This window comes from Ochotona curzoniae, unplaced genomic scaffold, assembly GCF_017591425.1.
Source record: "Ochotona curzoniae isolate NIBS_2020 unplaced genomic scaffold, NIBS_Ocur_1.0 contig_3137, whole genome shotgun sequence".
In the NCBI taxonomy this organism is placed as follows: Eukaryota; Metazoa; Chordata; class Mammalia; order Lagomorpha; family Ochotonidae; genus Ochotona; species Ochotona curzoniae.
Window position 1 is genome coordinate 20,669 of NW_024465731.1, and position 20,909 is coordinate 41,577.

At 52.7% G+C, this 20,909-nt stretch overlaps 1 protein-coding gene and 1 pseudogene across 1 annotated transcript; both read right to left on the reverse strand.

Moving 5' to 3' along the window:
* Window positions 1-297: 297 nt before the first annotated feature.
* On the reverse strand, window positions 298-3,203 carry LOC121155792 (annotated as a pseudogene).
* On the reverse strand, window positions 2,622-19,096 carry LOC121155793 (speedy protein E4-like). Its single transcript, XM_040979215.1, has 8 exons — window positions 18,994-19,096; window positions 18,281-18,523; window positions 17,743-17,801; window positions 17,261-17,346; window positions 16,454-16,631; window positions 16,285-16,329; window positions 11,611-11,710; window positions 2,622-2,705 (listed from the first exon to the last, which is right to left on the reverse strand). The coding sequence occupies exons 1-7, from the start codon at window positions 19,094-19,096 to the stop codon at window positions 11,651-11,653; spliced, it is 774 nt and encodes a 257-aa protein (XP_040835149.1). The 3' UTR covers window positions 2,622-2,705; window positions 11,611-11,650.
* Between the last annotated feature and the right edge of the window lie 1,813 nt (window positions 19,097-20,909).

The window sequence follows — 20,909 nt, forward strand, 5'->3', positions numbered from 1 at the left end:
TGTTGCTGGGGTGGAAGCTTGCAGGAGGGGACAAGGCGGCAGGGGTGGGAGTCAGGGGCCAGCGTTGATGCTGGAGTGGCCAACGTGGTGAGGGTTGTTGGAAAGTGAGTGTGGGTGACTGCAGAGCACGGCAGAATTGAATGGGAGGTGTGGACATGCACACAGTCCCATCCAATCATCTCATCTAATCATCTCCCACTGTGGATCTGGACAAGGTTTAGAAAGGTGTGGGTGACAAAAGGGAGTGCAGCTCAGGGTGCCGCCAGATCTCCCAGACTGGAGACAGCCCCCTCCCAGCCCACCCCGAGGACCTGCACGCACCTGCCCTCTGGCCGGTGACCACTGGTGTCAGTGCAGCAGCTTAGGCTAGGAGGGCCCGGTCTCGCCCCCACACCCAGAGCTCTGGGTCATAGGCTTGGATCTGGAAAGACAAACGTTCCCTCAGAGGCTCTTCCCTGGCCCTTCTTGCCTGTCCCCACATCCCAAGCCCCGGGCCCTGCAGCCCTGCTCCTGGGTCCTGCTCAAGCCGCCCCAGCCTCACCCACCTCCTCACACTCCTCCAGGGTGACCCAGGCCTTCCAGCCCATGCAGCGCATGAACTGCAGGCGCAGGTGGTCGAAGAGGGGCCGCTGGGCGTCATCCTTGCCGAAGAGGAAGGACAAGATGGCCTGCTTGGGAGGCTCGTCGTCCTCTTCGTCCTCCTCCATGTCGTTGGCCAGGTAGCTGGGAAAAGAAGCCCATCTCTTTGCGCGGGCCCAGCGGGAAGACCTCTGGCCAAGCTCAGCTTCTGCATGGGAGCCCTCAGTGCCCCTGTAGCTGGACAGGAACTGGCAGAGAATGCCTCCCTCCTGGGCCCTGGGCACTGCATCCCTGCCCTCCCCCTCCCCACCCCTTCACCATGATGCAGGTGCACACACCTCCCCAACGACACAGACGTGCCCCCAAGGGCAGACACAGCGTGTCCATCCACTCCCGTGCACTCATTCCACATGCAGCTTGTAGTTCCACATTCCCTGTCACACTCTCTGACCCATGGCATGTACCAGGCAAGGCCTTGTGCAGAGTGAATGAGGTGCCACAAAAGGGCAGGAGCTGAGCTGTCATCTTACACTCAAGTAGGGCCAAGCCTGTAAGAGCCTGTGGGCACTGTGACGTGACCCTGCCACACGGGCCTGGGCCCAGCAGGTCAGGGATCAGAAAGGGTGCCCCCGGAAGCGGGCTGGGCAGCAGCGCTGGGAGGCCAGAGAAGCAGAGGGAGGGTGTGGTGTTGGAGCTGACTCTGCTGTTGCAGGTGGAGGGAGGACTCAGTCCTGCATGTTCCAGGGCAGAGAGTCGGGAAGCAGAATACTCACAGAGCTACGAAGAAATGAATGCGCCTGTACTGCCAGGGTAGAGGCCGGCTCGGCCGAGGTAGGCGATGACCATGGCCAGCAGGTACTGAGGGAGAGAGGGCAGCACGACACGAGTCATGACTTGACGAGAATCAGGACAGGGTGGTGGGGATTGGGGCAGTGGGCTGTTGCCACTCAGTGTAGCCTTGCCACTGCCAGGGCCCTGTGTGAGGGCAGCTGGGGTTCCCAGGGCTCTGGAGGAGCAGGAAGCTGGGCACCTGGGCCCCGATCATCAGGGATGCCCACGAGAGTTGTGACATCCAGGCTGGCCTGACCTGGGGCCTGGCACAGAGGCAGCAGTCTCAGTGGGGAGCAGAGATGCCACAGGCTCCGTCATACATGCGGGGCCCGTCAGGAAAGGGCAGGCACTGTGTGTGCGTGCTGGGTGGAGGCACGTGCAGGGGCAGATGACTGCAGGGGTGCTATGCCCTGTGTCCCCCAACCCAATCTATCCCCGTGTGTCGGGCCCACTCACCTTGTCAGATACTCTGAGCTGCTTGTCCCAGGCCAGGAACCGCTTGACCACGGGATCCTCTGGGGAAAGGGGCCAGTGTGTTAGGCTGAGAAGCAGGCGGGCCCTGGCCTCTTCTGGGGAAGTGTCAGGTCAGAGCCAAGGGTCCAGCAGCCATGCAGAGGCTGGGCACATGTGGCTGGCAAGCAAGGGTCTGTGGCTGCCAGTGAGGAAGGACTTGGTCCAGCATGGATGTGTGTCCTGGGCCTCGGCACATGCCCGTTGCTGCCCATGTGCCACTGAGGCCTGTTTCAGTCTGCATAGGGTGATCAGTGGGAGACAGCCCGGCATTTACAGTGAGCCCGGCATCTCCGCAGCCCCGCTGGTGGACGTGGGCAGCAGAAGCTCATGTGTATCAGAGAGGCTGGCAGATCCAGGGCTCTCCCCAGGCCCCCAGTCTCTCTGGCTACACAGGCAAGGCTCCATCCAGGTCCCCCAGGACCTGTCCCTACCCACCGAAGCACCCCCCACGACCCTCCCCGAGTCTCATGCCCTACCGAGCAGCCTGTTGAAGACCTTGTGGTGCTCAGGCAGCACCGTCGACACACGCTGCTTCTTGAGCCTCATCTTCAGCCCCAGGAGCCACTCCACATCCCAATTCTCCGTGGGCTCTGTGCTTTGTGTGCACCTTTGGGTTGGTCTCCGGGGCCAGCTCGCCCTGCAGCCCCGAGGCCATATGCCCTGCATCTCTGTTGTCACCTCTGTCTCGGAGTCTGAGCCCGAGTTTGAGAAGGCTGTGGACCAAGGCCTCTTTGTGCTGCCGGCAGAACTCTGGGGCTGGGAGCTGGTGTCCACGTGTGGGGCTGTGGGAAGGAATTGGCTCTGTTGTGACGGGCCATCTCTAGTCTTGGCCCCCACAGAATAACTGAAAGCTGCCATGCTCCCCAGCCCCAGCTTGGGGCCTCCTCCTGAGGCCGCCTGCTCCTTGACACATGGCACACTTGGTACCACCCCCAACACCCAACATTGCCCAGCCTGTCTTCTAGCCTGTAATGGAAGCCAGGACACCTGCCCCATTCCCAATCCCCCCACTGCCGTGCCTAGCTCCCTGGGGTTGTGTCCTTGTGGGCATCCTGGTCTCCTCTTGGAGGCCTCTCCTCCAATCCTGACCCCCCGAGGCCTTCTTTGCCATCACACTTGTCCTCAGCTCCCTAGGACTGCTGCCACCCTCCTCCTCCCCAGTGAGATTGTGAGTCACCTGCTCCCTCGGGCCCCTCATCTGGTGGTCCTGGGACCTCATCATCCACCAGCGCCTCCAGGGGACAGTCCTCGATCTGGGGGTCCGGTTCGCAGCTGGCCATGGTCTTTCTCAAAACCCTGGCTCCCTGTTGCGGACCCACACCCTGATCTCTCTCAGTCCTTCCCGATCAAGCCTGGCTGGCTCAAGCGCACCGTGTCGTATCTTCCTCAGCGTGGGAGTCAACACTGAAGCCCAGCTCGGAGAAGATGCTGTTAGCCAGTGCTGGCAGGTGCCAACGAGTGTGGCCCCTCCAATCAGGAGGGGCGGAATCCTCTGATGTCATCTGTTATTCCAACCTGGCAACCAGCTCGAAGCATCGCAGGAGTAACTGCCATACCTGCCTGACACCTGACCCTGTGTGGACCATTTGTTTGGTTGACCCAGGACCCCATCTCTGACCACACTGTCCACTGCCACACTCCAGGCCTCTGGCCTCCCTACTCATCCACAACAAGTCTGATAAAATGATTTTATTTTGGTGTTGATGATGTAGTTGAGATGGATCCATGTCCATGTGTACCACTGTATCCCATGGGAAGGGTGGAGGAATAGGCTCCCGTGCATGACACCATCGCTTCTGATGTTCATTTTGTTCTCTTTGTTCTTGGGGAAAGGGAAGAAGAAGAGGTGAAGCCATACCCAGCATCCTAACCGCATGAGTGCCGGGGGGTGGAGGACAGCCACCCCATATCATCCCAGGGTCCCAGATGTGGATCAGGGTGTGAGGGCACTGCGCAAGGGGTTGTGATAGTTCTGAAAGGCTGTTGGTTTTGTTGCTGCAGGAATGAGGAAATTCTTCCAAGGTCTGCTGGCTGACATTGTCCACCTGAGAGTGTCTGTTTGCCCCGATGCTTGATGCTAAAGCCTGGTTTGGAGAGTTGTCCGATTGGTTCTGTCTCCCATCGTCTACATGGTACTCAGTGTCCTCTGCAGACCTGGGTGAGCTGCCATCTGCCCCAAGTGCATCTGGGCATGCTGTCCACTGCTCAGGCTTAGCAAGTGAGGAGGCCCAGTTCTCCAAAATCCATGAGATCTAGTTTCTGTTGGTGAGAGATGTGTCCTGTTGGCAAGAAACAGATGTGTTTGTTTTTCTTTTAGATCTAGTCTACTAATCTATGACGTTTGATTGAGGAGTTGAAGCCATTTCTCTTCAGTGTTAGTGTAAATGGGTGGTAATTTGGTCCTGTCGTTTTAGCAATGGGTTGTTCATTGATTGAGTCTTCTGTTGTTCTTTTCCTGGGATGTTCTTGGTTTTGGTGGGTGGTATTCCTTTACTCTGTCAAGAGAACCTGTTTAAGTCTTCTGTGTAGTGCAGTTTTGGAAGAGGCAAATTCTTTTCACTTTTCTTTGCTTTGGAAGCATTTTATTTCATTTGTGAAGACAAAATTTAGCTGGGTACGACATCGTGGGCTGACCATTTTGTGCTTTGAGGATTGGGAAGATGTTGCTCCAGTCTCTTCTGGCCAGTAGAGTTTCCTGTGAGAGGTCTCCTGTGAGTTTAATTGCCATTTTTGTTTCTTTTTTTTTTCTTTTCTGTTTGTTCTTTTGTTTTGTTTTGTTTTTATTAATTACATTGTTTTATGTGACACAGTTTTACAGGTTCTGGGATTCCCCCACCCCTCTGCCCATGGTGGATTCCTCCACCTTGTTGCATGACCAGAGTTCAAGTTCAGTTGAGATTCTTTCTTTGCAAGCATATACCCAGCATAGAGTCCAGCCCCTTGTAGTCCAGAGAAGTTGAACGGCTTGTTGGGGAGACCTTCTCTGGTCTGAAGAGAGAGCCAGCAGAGTATCATCCCGATCCATTAAAAGCCCCATCTTAACATCAGCAAGAATTGATACTATAATGGAAATAACTGACATACTATTGAGTAAACAATATGTAAAAAAAAAATGCAAGTTCTTCACCACATCCTGTGACTACTTCCTTGACATTTCCATTTTAGTTTATATACAACCGGGTTCTATACATCTTAAAATGGCTCTAGATTACTGTTCAGCTGTCTTGTGTCTATTTTCATTCTAATATTTAGTCATGTTTTGTGGTGAAGATCGCTTTTGGTTAAGCATGTTGGGAGTTCTGTGCACTTCCTGGGTGTTGTTTCCTAATTCTTTCACTGGATTAGGGAAAATTTCCCTATTATTTGGTTGAATACACCTTGAATCCCAGCTTCTCTTTCTATACCTCCTGGGATAGCCATGACTTTTGTTTTCTTTATTTGTGATAATCTTCACAGGGGTGATTAGGGCAAGAAAGGCTCAAGGGCTACAGGAAAATGGGTAAGGCTATGATTTGCTCAATGTTTTTCACCCATAACTCTTTTTTGAATTAATTAGGTTGCATTATGTGACACAGTTTCATAGGCTCTGGGATTCCCCCCAATCCCTCCCTGTGCCCTCCGCTCAGTGTGGATTCCTCCACCTTGTTGCAGTACTACAGTTCAAGTTAAGTCCAGATTCTTTCATTGCAATCATACACCAAGCATAGAGTCCAGCATCTTATTGTCCAGATACATTCAGCAGTTTGTTGGGGAGACCTTCTCTGGTCTAAAGGTAGAGCTGGCAGAATGTCATCCCTATCAATTGAAAGCCCCAGCACAACATCAACGACAGTTTGCAACTTTATGGAATGAATTGACATGGTATTGGGTAATGAGTATGCTAAAACAATGCAAGTTCTTAACCACATCCTGTGACTACTTCATTGACATTTCAATTTTTGTTGATACACAGGACTGGCTGCTATACACCTTGAAGTGGCTATCGGGTGCTTTCAGCTGTCTCGTGTCTATTTTCATTTTAGTATTTAGCAGTTTATAGTGTTGAAGCATAATTTTGCTGAACTTGGCAGATTTTAGGATAGTCTAAACTGGCTTGTAACTTCAACCAGGCATTTGTCAACAGTTGAGGTGCAGAAGCGTTTTAGGAGGGGTGTGCAGAGAAATCTCCAATTCCCTAGTGAGGAGTAACTAATCCTTTGTTTCCTACCTCGTAAGGTTTATGTGGATCCATGCTGACCATTTCCTGTCTGGTTCTAAGCTTTGCTTGTATTTCTGTGTATCTATTCTAGTTTTCTTGGGGGTGGGGGCAGGGGATCCGGAGCGACCCTGATGGTCATTGCAAGAGAGGGTGGGGATCCAAGTAGGAACTAAGTAAGGACCAGAAAAAGCTGCTCTGCCTGGTCCCGAAGGAAGCCTACTGTTGTTGTGTTTCTGCAGACGACTCTGGGCTCCTGGCTGTTGTTCCGAGGACCTTGGATCATGTGAGGAAGGATTTGTGCTTCTTCCATGCCATGTAGCAGATCCAGACGGGGCTGGGTGACCTCGGAGCTCTCGGCCTCCAGAGGCACTGCCATTCCGCGTGTTCTCCTTGGCTGTTGGGATGAAGTCCTTGGTGCCCGTACTGATAGTCCTTTGTGAGGATTCGAGAGTCTTGAGGGTTATCCCTCATATTCTTTTTCTTTTTTTTTTTTTTCCGGTGACTTTTTCAGTTGTCTCTCTTTTTGAAAATAATTATTAATTACATTGCATTATGTGACACAGTGTTGTGGGCACTGGGAATCCCCCCACCCCTCCATGAACAGACCATGTTTCACCCAATGAACAGACCACGGAACCTGCACTTCTGTGCATGGTTAAGGTTCTGAGATGAGCAGTTGAGTTGGAGGGATCCCCAGCGATAGTTCGTCTGAGGTGATTCCAGGATAGAATCTTGTGTGTGCATGCCAGTACAGGGTCTGGCACGGTTTGTCACCCGAGTCAGCTTATGCATATGCTGGTGGTTGCAATTGCTGGGTCAGTTGCCTTTCCAGGGCTGTCTTCCACATGAACCAAATGGTGTTGCAGTCCATCCTGATTCTGCCCAGCACACACTCGGCCCTCAGGGGAAAAAAAAAATCATTGGGAATTTCAGCCTAGTCATAGCAACCCGCAATAACCCCCACCAGGCCCATCCCCTGCCCTGGTGTCCGTGCTTGCCAGTATGTACAGCAAACTGGCCCAGCCTGTCCCACATCCCATTCAACTCTCATGCATGTCAGTGGGCATTGAAGCCTAGTTCAACCCAACCAGCTCCACTCTCCAGCCCCCACACATTCTGGTGAGTGCCACTCTGTCCCGCCAGGTCTGCCCCAGTCCTGGTTTTCAGGATTGGTTTTCTAGTGGGAATGGTGACCCAAGAGGGAGGTGCCCATTATTTATTACTGTCCTGGGCCTACTTCTGGATCATGCAGTTTCCAGGTGGTTGTGCAGTTTAGCTTGACAGAATTAGCCCCCAGTGCCAGCATGTTCCGTCTGAAGCTGTGGCAAAGCCCAACCAACCCTCACCCATTGTGCTGTATGCTTGCACCAGTAGGGACAGTCAGCCCAGCCTGGCTCTTCCCTGATCTGGCTTACATGAGGCCACAGGTGTTGTAGCCCTGTCCAGTTTGGTGTGCCTGCATCGCAACTGATGGTCTGCAGTGGGAGTGGCTGTCCAGCAGGGGAGCCATCCACTTTTCCCTTCCAGCTTTGCCCTTGCCTCCCCTGGTTCTCACGTGTGCTGATTGGGTATTGCAGCCCAGTCTGGCATAGCCCACCTTGTCTTGGCATTTGCCAGTGGGTGCTCTAGCCTGGCCCCGGCTGACCGAACCCTACTTCCAGCTGGTGAGCATTACAATGTAGCCCAGCCAGGTAGGCACCCAATCCCAGCTGTACTGTGTACTGGTATGTGTTGTGACGAGGTGTGGCCTGACCCACACTCTGTCCTGGTGCTCAGATTCACCAGTGGGTGGTGTGCACTGGTTCAGCCTAATCTGCCACCAGCCTATGGCAAATATATGTTGCTGGGTACCTTTCCCTTGCTGGGTCTGGTTCTGGAATGCACCTTATTGTGGTTCTTGCGCTCACCTGTAGGCATTGCGTCCTGACAGAATAGTATTTCAAGCTCCCCTATCAGAATCTCTCCCAAAGCCAATTTCTTGCACACTGTTGGGTCAGTGGGCTCACACTACTTAGTCCACATCCTTAGATCTGCCAGGAACAGTGGCCTTTCCGGGCTGGCCTACAAAGCATTCCAGTTCTTTTTATATTTTAAACTATATGTTCATTTTGATTTCAAAATCATACACAAAGAGGAAGAGAAGTAAAGAGAACTATCTTCTGTCCAATGATTCACTCCCCAAGTGAGCACAATGGCCAGAGCTGCACTGATCCCAATCAGGAGCCCAGATCCCCTTGCGGGTCTACCATGTGGGTGCAGGGTCCCAAGGCTTTGTGCTGTCCTTGATTGCTTTCCCCAACAATAAGCCGGGAGCTGGATGAGAAGCAGGGCTGCCAGAATGAGAACCAGCACCCCTATGGGATCCTGGTGCCTTCAAGGCAAAGACTTTAGGCATTGGGCCAAGGCGCTGTGCCCTCCAGTTCTTACTGTTGCATGTTTCAGCACAGCCAAGACTAGTTCATACCAAGACACTGCTCACACAGACCAGTTGGGGGCAGAGAACTAGGCTACTCCATCCTACATGTACCCCTGTCCTGCAGAGCACCAGTTCCTGCGCTGGCTCTTGCAGGCACTAGTTGGTGCTAGAGCCCAACCAAGTTTGGCACACACCCCCAGACGTGTCCACACACATGCTGAGGGATACTGCAGACCTGTCCAGCCCAGTTTGCCACCCCAATTCTGGCTCTTGCACTCTCCAGTGGGAACCGTACCCTAGCTGGGGCATCCTCTTACCTTCCCGAGAAGACCTGCTCCCAGCCATAGAGCTTGGATGTGCCAGTGCATGCTCTGACCCAGCCTGGCGTAACCCGTCACCCATCTTGGCCTTTCCCATCAGATGCTGCAGCCTAACCAGGTGAGCCAGCCCAAGGCTCAATTCTTATGGGGACTGGGGGTGCAACCTAGCCTAGTCAAGTCTGGTGCCATCCCAGGCTTTCATGCTACAAGTTGCTATGATAGCCTAACCTACTAGCACACAATGCATCTGGAATCCTGCATATGCTAGTGTGCCACGATTTTCTCTGGCCCTGCCACATGCACCAGTTACCCCTCCACCAGAAATACCCGATACACTTGACAACAAGTGGAGTAGCCTTGCCCGGACTGACCAATTGCCAGCTTGCCTCATGTGCTCAGCAGTGAGGGCTAGAGCCCAGCTGGGGAGTTCCCCACCTTCCCCCACCAGGCCGACTCCCACACCCAGATCTCACTTGTTCTAGAGGTTTCTAGCACCTAACCTACATGCAGTCTGCACCCTCTGTCTTGTCCTTTGTGTGAGCTGATGTATGATGTTGCCCTTGCTACTACATACCATTTATTTGTGTGTGTGTGTTCCTGCAGGTGCTGCATCCTGGATGAGCTGGGTCTGTTCCCAGCCCGAGTTTCCATGAGTGCCAGCGGGTTCCTTGGTCATGCCTAGCTCAACGCATGGCCACCCTAACTCCTGAGCAAACCAGTGAGTATTGCAGTTGCACAGGGATGAGTCCACAGATACCTCACACAATCTTCCTCAGACTTGGTTCTCTAGCCTGTTAGTTAGTATTATCATGCAACCTAATATTATCAGTCCCAATTTCTATCTTCAGAGGCAGGTGCTGTGCTCTCGTGGTGCCAGGTTGGGGCCATGTTGTTTGTGCCTCAGCTGGCGGCTAGGTCGCAGGCTGGATGGCCACGCTGCTGGGAGCTGAATCGAGGCTCTTGTGCCATCTGGTCCTCCTCAACCTACATTGCCCCACTGATAGGGCAGCCTGCACAAAACCAAACAACACACAAAACATTCCATGCACAGGCTACCGTGAGGGAAGTGGAAAGCAATGGCTCCCTCCCTCCCTCCTGAGCATGTGCCTCTGAGCCAGCCCCCTCCTTGCCCCCTTCCCCACAAACACAGAAGATCTCACAGAGATGTCAGTTCATGTCCTGGCTGCTCTGTTTCCCTTGCAGCTGCGTGAACACAAGCTGGGAAGCTGCAGCAGTAGATAGCCGAATGGTCACCTGTGCAGGAGACCCTGATGAAGTTCTGGAATGTGGGCTTCTCCCTGGGACAGTGCTGGCTGTTGCAGCCCTCAGGGAAGGAAGCCAGCAGATGGAAGCTTTCTCTCTGTCTGTCCCTCTGTCCCTCTCTGTAGCTCTGTGTTTGTGATCAAGAAGTCCATGTTTGGAAGCTCTGGAGTTGGCAGGAGCTCCCGTTTATACTTCCCCATACTCTGGCAGCTCCCTGGCCCTGTCTTCACAGAGGGTGTCTGGTGCGTCCCATCAAACTCTGTTGCTCCGTTCAGAGGAGCACATAGAGCACGACTGTGTAAAGAGAGAGAGGAAGCCTGCTGAGCCTAGGGGACAGGTGGGGACTGTCACCAAAGAGACCGCAGGCTGCCTGGCCTCCAGCAGGAAGTATGGAGTGCTGGAGAGAGCAGACATAGCAGGCAAGGAGCAGAAGCAGCCAGCCAGGGCGTGGCCAGCAGGGTCTTCCTGCAGTGAACTGGTGACAGGAGGGGAGAGTGCATTGGCCTCAGGAGCCAAGGAGGAGGAGGTATCCTCCACCGCAGGTGTGGGACCCTGCACATGAGGGAGGGGTGGTTTTGTCTTCCCTGAGCACAGGTGAATGTCCCCGCTGCCCAGTGCTGCCCACAGAGGTGTCAGCCTCCCGCGTGTGCCTCTGGCCCAGCCCTGGTGCTTGTGGAGCTTTGTTTGGGGACTAAAGCAGGAGCTGACTTTCCTTGTCCCTATCATCTAACCAACAGGCCCCTGCCAGCTTTGCACCCTGGGTCTCTCTGCACTGTAGTGCAGGCCACGCCTCCCGCTCCAAGGCCCTTTGCAGGTGAAGAGTCAGTCACCATCAGTGCTCAGGGTCCAGCGAGGGAGTCAAGGGACCACCACGCCATGGCGCAGCAAGACCACCTGACAGCACGCAAGATGGGACAGAAAAGCCAGCATGCATGGTGGAGGTAAGAAGACTGTTTTATTACATGACCCCAAGAGGTGTAGTTCATGTTCTCCCCTCACATACAGACCAAGGTCCTCACGCAAGTTCAAGGTGTGAAGGCCAGATAAGTTAAGAAATTCTTAAAATTGTACAAAATTCCATATATATACATATATATAACAGTCAAAATGCTAACAAAAGTATGCAAGTAATGTGTCTTATGTGCAATAAATTTAATAAATCATCTCTAAATATAGCATTTCATAAGCATTTTTATAAAAATACATCATAATATGCATACATTATGTGAGAGCTACATATAAAATATGCACTCCATTACAAATATGAGCAAAATTGGATTGCAATTCACCCAAATTATTAGTTCAAATACAGCAGAATTGAATGGGAGGTTTGGACGTGCACACAGTCCCAACTTATCATCTCCCACTGTTGATCTGGACAAGGTTTTAAAGGGTGAGGGTCATGGAGTGGGAGTCTAGCTCAAATGGCCCCCAGATCTCCCAGACTGGAGACAGCCCCCTCCCAGCCCACCCCGAGGACCTGCACGCACCTGCCCTCTGGCCGGTGACCACTGGTGTCAGTGCAGCAGCTTAGGCTAGGAGGGCCCGGTCTCGCCCCCACACCCAGAGCTCTGGGTCATAGGCTTGGATCTGGAAAGACAAACGTTCCCTCAGAGTCTCTTCCCTGGCCCCTCTCACTACCTCCAGATCCTGCTTGTGGCCTGGGAAAGCAGTCGAGGACGGACTAGAGCATTGGGACCCTGAACCTGCGTGGGAGTCCAGCATAGAGATTCAGGTCCTGGCTTGGGACATGCGCAGTGCGGGCCGTTGCCGTCACTTGGGGAGTGAATCATCAGATGGATGATCTTCCTCTCTTTCTATCCTCCTTTCTGCATATCTGCCTTTCCAATAAAAATAAATAAATCTTTAAAATCAAAGAAAATTTAAAAAAAGATTTATTTCAAAAAACTGGAAAGGCAGAGTTACAGAGAAGAGACAACTAGAACATAGATATAGATATAAATACAGATATAGATATAGAGAATCACCTGCTGATTCTCTCCCTGAATGGCCACAACGGCCAGAGCTGGGCCGTCCTCTGCTGCTTTCCTAGGCCATAAGCAGGGAGCTGGATCAAATGTGGAAGCTTGCTGGACTTGAACCAGCACACGTCTGGGATTCCGGCCAACAACAGGAATCTACTCCAGCAAAGGGCATCACACAAGCGGTCATTTAAAACCTAACTGTGGACTGCTGTGTGCACACTGCACGTGGAAATCCAAGGCAACAAGAGGGACCCGGGAAAGCAGCTCCTGCTGAGCTGGGACACACTGCAGCAGCACACCAGCAACCCCAAAGCAGCCACCATTCCCACAGCCGCCTTCCCACTGACAACCCAATGGGGACAAAACGGAAGCAGCACACTGGAGCCCAACCTCTCCCTCAGCACAGTACAAGTGAATGGCCGACAAAGCCCAATTAACATGCAGAACTGTCAGACTGACTCGGGGAAAAAGGCAAGATGGAACAATGTGCTACCTACAAGAGCACACTTTTGAAAAGGAAGGTGCAGGCGTCAGTAGTGCAACAAGTTAGCCCTCTGCCTACACACTGGCATCCCATATGGACACTGGTTGGAGTCCTGGCTGCCCACTAGACCCATCTCCACGCTGCTGGCCTGGGAAGGTGGTGGAGAATGGCCCAAATGCTTGGCCCCTGCACCCACGTGGGAGACCTGGACGAAACCCCTGCTTTCTGGCTTAGGAGCAGCTCAGCTGGAGCAACTGCAGCCATTTGTGGGGTTTAACCAGTAGATGGAAGATCTCCCTGTCTAGACTCTCTCAAGTAACATAAATGTAACTTTTTTTCATTTTTTTAATTTTTCAGTATCATTATTGCTATCATTTTACGATACAGTTCCATATTCCCTTATCCCTTCCCCAATTCCCTCCCCGACCCAGTTCCTTTATGTTGTGGATTTTCCCATCTATGCCTACTTTGGCTAGAGTTTTTAGCATGAAGAGGTGTTGGATTTTGTCGAAAGCTTTTTCTGCATCTATTGAAACTATTATGTGGTTCTTGTTTTGCAGTTTTTGGATATGGTTTATAACATTTATGGATTTCCGAATGTTGAACCATCCCTGCATTCCAGGGATGAATCCTACTTGATCCGGATGAATGATCTGTCTGATGATTTTTTGAATTCTATTGGCTAGGATTTTGTTGAGAATTTTAGCATCAATGTTCATCAGAGAAATAGGTCTGTAGTTTTCCTTCTCTGACGGTTCTCTGTCCGGTTTTGGGATTAAGGTGATGTTGGCTTCATAGAATGAGTTTGGAAGGGTTGCTTCCTCCTCTATTGTTTTGAAGAGCTTGTAGAGGATTGGGGTTAGTTCTGTTCGGAATGTTTTGTAGAATTCTGTAGTGAAGCCGTCTGGGCCTGGGCTTTTTTTCGTTGGGAGATCCTTGATGACTGTTTCAATCTCTACCTCGGTTATGGGTTTATTTAATTCTTCAGTTGCCTCCGGACTGAGTTTTGGTAAGTGGTGGGAGTCCAAGAACTTTTCTATTTCTTGGTGGTCCTCAAATTTGTGGGAGTACAGTTCTTTGTAGTAATTTCTAATTATTTTCTTAATGATTGTAGTGTCTGTTGTTATGTTGCCTTTTTCATCTTTAATGCTATTGATTCTCACTTTCTCTTGTTTTTTTTTTGGTCAATCGGGCCAGTGGAGTGTCTATTTTGTTTATTTTCTCAAAAAACCAACTTTTTGATTTGTTGATTTTATGTATAGTTTTTTTGATTTCTATTTGGTTTATCTCCTCCCTTGTTTTGATGATTTCTTGTTTCCTATTGTGCGTGGGACTCTTCTGCTGCTGTTTTTCCAGATCCTGGAGGTGTGTGGTTAGTTCCTGTATTTGGCGTCTTTCTTGGGCCTTGACATGGGCTCCGATTGCGATGAATCTACCTCGTAGCACTGCTTTGGCGGTGTCCCACAAGTTTTGGAATGTTGTATCAGAGTTTTCATTGGTTTCCATAAATTTTTTGATCTCATCTTTAATTTCTTCTCTGACCCATTGTTCATTTAATAGCATATTGTTCAATTTCCAAGAGTGCCTATACTTCCTGGGGAGTTTTGAGTTGTTGATTTCCAGTTTCATCCCATGGTGGTCTGAGAGGGTACATGGTATGATTCTAATGTTTTGGAAGTTGTTTAGATTCGCTTTATGACCTATCATGTGGTCGATTCTGGAGAAGGTGCCATGCACCGCTGAGAAGAATGTATAGTCTGTGGCCTTAGGATAAAAAGTTCTATATATGTCTACTAAGTCCAGTTGTTCTATTGTTTGTGTGAGCTCTGTTGTTTCTTTGTTGAGTTTTTGTTTCGTAGACCGGTCCATTGGTGTTAGAGGCGTGTTGAGATCGCCTACAAGAATTGTGCGGGTTTGGTAGTTCATCAGTTCTGGATTGCTGCCAGTCTCGCAGTTCCAATCGCAAGGAAACCTATTCAGAGTCCACTGGCGGACAGTCTCTTGGTGGTTGGGCTTCTAAGATCAGCAGTTCCGTTGGAGGGATCTCCAAAGAAACTTCCTCTGAGATGATCCCAGACCTGATTCTTGCGTGAGTTTGCTAGTACAGAGTCCAGCACTGTCCGTCACCCCAGTCAGCTTATGCACATGCTGGTCGTTAAGCTTGCTGGGTCCATTCTGTTTCCAGCCCTGTCTTCCTCATAAACCAACGAGTGTGTTGTAGTCCAGCTGAATCCTCTCCACTTCCTATTCAGTCCTCCCGCAAACCAGTTGGAGCTGCAGCCTAGTTTGGGCGACTCCCCGTAACCCCCCCAATTCTGCCCCCTATTTCAAAACGATGTGCAATAAATTTAATAAATTATCTCTAAAAATAGCGTTTTAAAAATATTTTTCTAAGAAAATATATCTTATTATGTATACATTATGTGAGAACTACATATAGAATATGCACTCCATTAGAAGTATGAGTAAAATTTGAGTTAGTGCAATTCACCCAAATGATGGGTTCAAGAGTGGGACCCCTCTGATGGTTTTTGACCGTGGGGAGCAGATAGTTGGAAACTGAGTGACTAAATCAATAAAGGAGTAGGGCTGCAGCTGCTGTCTCAGGGGAGGAGATCAGTTGTGCCAGTTTGATGGAGTGTCGGGCCAGGATGGAAGTGGATAGAAGGCCTGTCCCACCGCACAGCCCCGGGAGTGCCCACAGCTGGCAGGAGTACTTGGCGGGGACGCTGTTGTTGAAGAGTCTGGGTTGTTCCAGACTGTCGGCCAGCAGGCCTGTCGCCTGTCTCGCAGTGGCCCTTGGTGTCTGGACTGCTGCTGTTGCTGAAGAACGTCTCCCCTGGGCTCACCGACCTGGAAGCAGGAGAGACCCAGTCAGACGTGACTCGCAGCCAGTTCAGTCCCCACGGGTGGGCTGGGAGAAAGACTCCCTGGCGCCCTGGCCCTTGGTTCTGAACTCTGGTCTTTGTCAGCCATCCTCGGCCTGTCAGTGGGGGTCCCTGACTCTGGGCCTGAGGTGGGCCACTCGCCAACAGGAGAGCCCATGCCCAATCCCCGACCGTATCCACTCAGCTCACGGCCCAAGGTGCGTCCTTGCCCAGCCCCCATGCCTGACGGGAACTAATGAGTCAGGGGTGACCACCACGCAGGATGTTGCTGTGCTTACCCTTCCGCGTTCTGGCAAATTCCATGAGCATAGGAATACTTGGAAAGTAGATAGAGATGTTTAGCTGGTGCCCTCCCCACCCCAAAGGAGAGTCCTGCATGCATGGTCCCCCATGAGAGCTGCCACACAATTGTGCAGCTGCACTGGCCATGCTGGAGGTGTTGCTGGGGTGGAAGCTTGCAGGAGGGGACAAGGCGGCAGGGGTGGGAGTCAGGGGCCGGCATTGATGCTGGAGTGGCCAACGTGGTGAGGGTTGTTGGAAAGTGAGTGTGGGTGACTGCAGAGCACGGCAGAATTGAATGGGAGGTGTGGACATGCACACAGTCCCATCCAATCATCTAATCATCTCCCACTGTGGATCTGGACCAGGTTTAGAAAGGTGGGGCTGACAAAAGGGAGTGCAGCTCAGGGTGCCCCAGATCTCCCAGACTGGAGAGAGCCCCCTCCCAGCCCACCCCGAGGACCTGCACGCACCTGCCCTCTGGCCGGTGACCACTGGTGTCAGTGCAGCAGCTTAGGCTAGGAGGGCCCGGTCTCGCCCCCACACCCAGAGCTCTGGGTCATAGGCTTGGATCTGGAAAGACAAACGTTCCCTCAGAGGCTCTTCCCTGGCCCTTCTTGCCTGTCCCCACATCCCAAGCCCCGGGCCCTGCAGCCCTGCTCCTGGGTCCTGCTCAAGCCGCCCCAGCCTCACCCACCTCCTCACACTCCTCCAGGGTGACCCAGGCCTTCCAGCCCATGCAGCGCATGAACTGCAGGCGCAGGTGGTCGAAGAGGGGCCGCTGGGCGTCATCCTTGCCGAAGAGGAAGGACAAGATGGCCTGCTTGGGAGGCTCGTCGTCCTCTTCGTCCTCCTCCATGTCGTTGGCCAGGTAGCTGGGAAAAGAAGCCCATCTCTTTGCGCGGGCCCAGCGGGAAGACCTCTGGCCAAGCTCAGCTTCTGCATGGGAGCCCTCAGTGCCCCTGTAGCTGGACAGGAACTGGCAGAGAATGCCTCCCTCCTGGGCCCTGGGCACTGCATCCCTGCCCTCCCCCTCCCCACCCCTTCACCATGATGCAGGTGCACACACCTCCCCAACGACACAGACGTGCCCCCAAGGGCAGACACAGCGTGTCCATCCACTCCCGTGCACTCATTCCACATGCAGCTTGTAGTTCCACATTCCCTGTCACACTCTCTGACCCATGGCATGTACCAGGCAAGGCCTTGTGCAGAGTGAATGAGGTGCCACAAAAGGGCAGGAGCTGAGCTGTCATCTTACACTCAAGTAGGGCCAAGCCTGTAAGAGCCTGTGGGCACTGTGACGTGACCCTGCCACACGGGCCTGGGCCCAGCAGGTCAGGGATCAGAAAGGGTGCCCCCGGAAGCGGGCTGGGCAGCAGCGCTGGGAGGCCAGAGAAGCAGAGGGAGGGTGTGGTGTTGGAGCTGACTCTGCTGTTGCAGGTGGAGGGAGGACTCAGTCCTGCATGTTCCAGGGCAGAGAGTCGGGAAGCAGAATACTCACAGAGCTACGAAGAAATGAATGCGCCTGTACTGCCAGGAGAAGAGGCCGGCTCGGCCGAGGTAGGCGATGACCATGGCCAGCAGGTACTGAGGGAGAGAGGGCAGCACGACACGAGTCATGACTTGACGAGAATCAGGACAGGGTGGTGGGGATTGGGGCAGTGGGCTGTTGCCACTCAGTGTAGCCTTGCCACTGCCAGGGCCCTGTGTGAGGGAAGCTGGGCACCTGGGCCCCGATCATCAGGGATGCCCACGAGAGTTGTGACATCCAGGCTGGCCTGACCTGGGGCCTGGCACAGAGGCAGCAGTCTCAGTGGGGAGCAGAGATGCCACAGGCTCCGTCATACATGCGGGGCCCGTCAGGAAAGGGCAGGCACTGTGTGTGCGTGCTGGGTGGAGGCACGTGCAGGGGCAGATGACTGCAGGGGTGTTATGCCCTGTGTCCCCCAACCCAATCTATCCCCGTGTGTCGGGCCCACTCACCTTGTCAGATACTCTGAGCTGCTTGTCCCAGGCCAGGAACCGCTTGACCACGGGATCCTCTGGGGAAAGGGGCCAGTGTGTTAGACTGAGAAGCAGGCAGGCCCTGGCCTCTTCTGGGGAAGTGTCAGGTCAGAGCCAAGGGTCCAGCAGCCATGCAGAGGCTGGGCACATGTGGCTGGCAAGCAAGGGTCTGTGGCTGCCAGTGAGGAAGGGCTTGGTCCAGCATGGATGTGTGTCCTGGGCCTGGGCACATGCCCTTGGCTTCCCATGTGCCACTGAGGCCTGTTTCAGTCTGTATGGGGTGGTCAGTGGGAGACAGCCCGGCATTTACAGTGAACCCGGCATCTCCGCAGCCCCGCTGGTGGACATGGGCAGCAAGAGCTCATGTGTATCAGAGAGGCTGGCAGATCCAGGGCTCTCCCCAGGCCCCCAGTCTCTCTGGCTACCCACTTGAGGCTCCATCCAGGTCCCCCAGGACCTGTCCCTCCCCACCTAATGACACCGTCCGCCCTGCAAGGTACCCAATCTCATGCCCTACCGAGCAGCCTGTTGAAGGCCTTGTGGTGCTCAGGCAGCACCGTCGACACACGCTGCTTCTTGAGCCTCATCTTCAGCCCCAGGAGCCACTCCACAGCCCAGCTCTCCATGGGCCTTGTGCGCTTCTTTATCAGCGCCTTTGGCTTGTGCTGCGAAGCCTGCTCGCCCTGCAGGCCCATGGCCAGGTGCCCCTGCAGCACAGGTGTCACCTCCGTCTCGGAGTCAGAGCCCGAGATGGAGAAGGCTGTGGACCAAGACCTCTTTGTGCTGCCGGCAGAACTCTGGGGCTGGGAGCTGGTGTCCATGCGTGGGGCTGTGGGAAGGAATAGGCTCTGTTGTGACGGGCCATCTCTAGTTTTGGCCTGCACAGAATAACTGAAAGCTGCCATGCTCCCCAGCCCCAGCTTGGGGCCTCTTCCTGAGGCCGCCTGCTCCTTGACACATGGCACACTTGGTACCACCCCCAACACCCAGCATTGCCCAGCCTGTCTTCTAGCCTGTAATGGAAGCCAGGACACCTGCCCCATTCCCAATGCCCCCACTGCCGTGCCTAGCTCCCTGGGGTTGTGTCCTTGTGGGCATCCTGGTCTCCTCTTGGAGGCCTCTCCTCCAATCCTGACCCCCCCCCCCCAAGGCCTTCTTTGCCATCACACTTGTCCTCAGCTCCCTAGGACTGCTGCCACCCTCCTCCTCCCCAGTGAGATTATGAGTCACCTGCTCCCTCGGGCCCCTCATCTGGTGGTCCTGGGACCTCATCATCCACCAGCGCCTCCAGGGGACAGTCCTCGATCTGGGGGTCCGGTTCGCAGCTGGCCATGGTCTTTCTCAAAACCCTGGCTCCCTGTTGCGGACCCACACCCTGATCTCTCACAGTCCTTCCCGATCAAGCCTGGCTGGCTCAAGCGCACCGTGTCGTATCTTCCTCAGCGTGGGAGTCAACACTGAAGCCCAGCTCGGAGAAGATGCTGTTAGCCAGTGCTGGCAGGTGCCAGTGAGTGTGGCCCCTCCAATCAGGAGGGGCGGAATCCTCTGATGTCATCTGTTATTCCAACCTGGCAACCAGCTCGAAGCATCGCAGGAGTAACTGCCATACCTGCCTGACACCTGACCCTGTGTGGACCATTTGTTTGGTTGACCCAGGACCCCATCTCTGACCACACTGTCCACAGCCACACTCCAGGCCTCTGGCCTCCCTACTCATCCACATCAAGTGTGATAAAATGATTTTATTTTGGTGTTGATGATGTAGTTGAGATGGATCCATGTCCATGTGTACCACTATATCCCATGGGAAGGGTGGAGGAATAGGCTCCCGTGCATGACACCATCGCTTCTGATGTTCATTTTGTTCTCTTTGTTCTTGGGGAAAGGGAAGAAGAAGAGGTGAAGCCATACCCAGCATCCTAACCGCATGAGTGCCGGGGGGTGGAGGACAGCCACCCCATATCATCCCAGGGTCCCAGATGTGGATCAGGCTCTGAGGGCACTGCGCAAGGGGTTGTGATAGTTCTGAAAGGCTGTTGGTTTTGTTGCTGCAAGAATGAGGAAATTCTTCCAAGGTCCACTGGCTGACATTGTCCACCTGAGAGTGTCCGTTTGCCCCGATGCTTGATGCTAAAGCCTGGTTTGGAGAGTTGTCCAATTGGTTCTGTCTCCCATCGTCTACATGGTACTCAATGTCCTCTGCAGACCTGGGTGAGCTGCCATCTGCCCCAAGTGCATCTGGGCATGCTGTCCACTGCTCAGGCTTAGCAAGTGAGGAGGCCCAGTTCTCCAAAATCCATGAGATCTAGTTTCTGTTGGTGAGAGATGTGTCCTGTTGGCAAGAAACAGATGTGTTTGTTTTTCTTTTAGATCTAGTCTACTGATCTATGACGTTTGATTGAGGAGTTGAAGCCATTTCTCTTCAGTGTTACTGTAAATGGGTGGTAATTTGGTCCTGTCATTTTAGCAATGGGTTGTTCATTGATTGAGTCTTCTGTTGTTCTTTTCCTGGGATGTTGTTGGTTTTGGTGGGTGGTATTCCTTTACTCTGTGAAGAGAACCTGTTTAAGTCTTCTGTGTAGTGCAGTTTTGGAAGAGGCAAATTCTTTTTACTTTTCTTTGCTTTGGAGCATTTATTTCATTTGTGAAGACAAAATTTAGCTGGGTACGACATCGTGGGCTGACCATTTTGTGCTTTGAGGATTGGGAAGATGTTGCTCCATCCTCTTCTGGCCAGTAGAGTTTCCTGTGAGAGGTCTCCTGTGAGTTTAATTGCCATTTTTTTGTTTCTTTTTTTTTTTCTTTTCTGTTTGTTCTTTTGTTTTGTTTTGTTTTTATTAATTACATTGTTTTATGTGACACAGTTTTACAGGTTCTGGGATTCCCCCCACCCCTCTGCCCATGGTGGATTCCTCCACCTTGTTGCATGACCACAGTTCAAGTTCAGTTGAGATTCTTTCTTTGCAAGCTTATACCAGCATAGAGTCCAGCCCCTTGTAGTCCAGAGAAGTTGAACGGCTTGTTGGGGAGACCTTCTGTGGTCTGAAGGGAGAGCCAGCAGAATATCATCCCAATCCATGAAAAGCCCCAACATAACATCAGCAAGAATTTATGCTATAATGGAATTAACTGACATAGTATTGAGT

Coding starts and splice junctions, on each gene's coding strand:
- LOC121155793 (XM_040979215.1), bottom strand. CDS start 19,096: ATGGCCAGCTGCGAACCGGACCCCCAGATCGAGGACTGTCCCCTGGAG. Junction 16,632..17,260: donor ATTCATTTCTTCGTAGCTCT/GTGAGTATTCTG, acceptor TTCTTTTCCCAG/CTACCTGGCCAACGACATGG. Junction 16,330..16,453: donor CCCTGGAGGAGTGTGAGGAG/GTGGGTGAGGCT, acceptor TTGTCTTTCCAG/ATCCAAGCCTATGACCCAGA.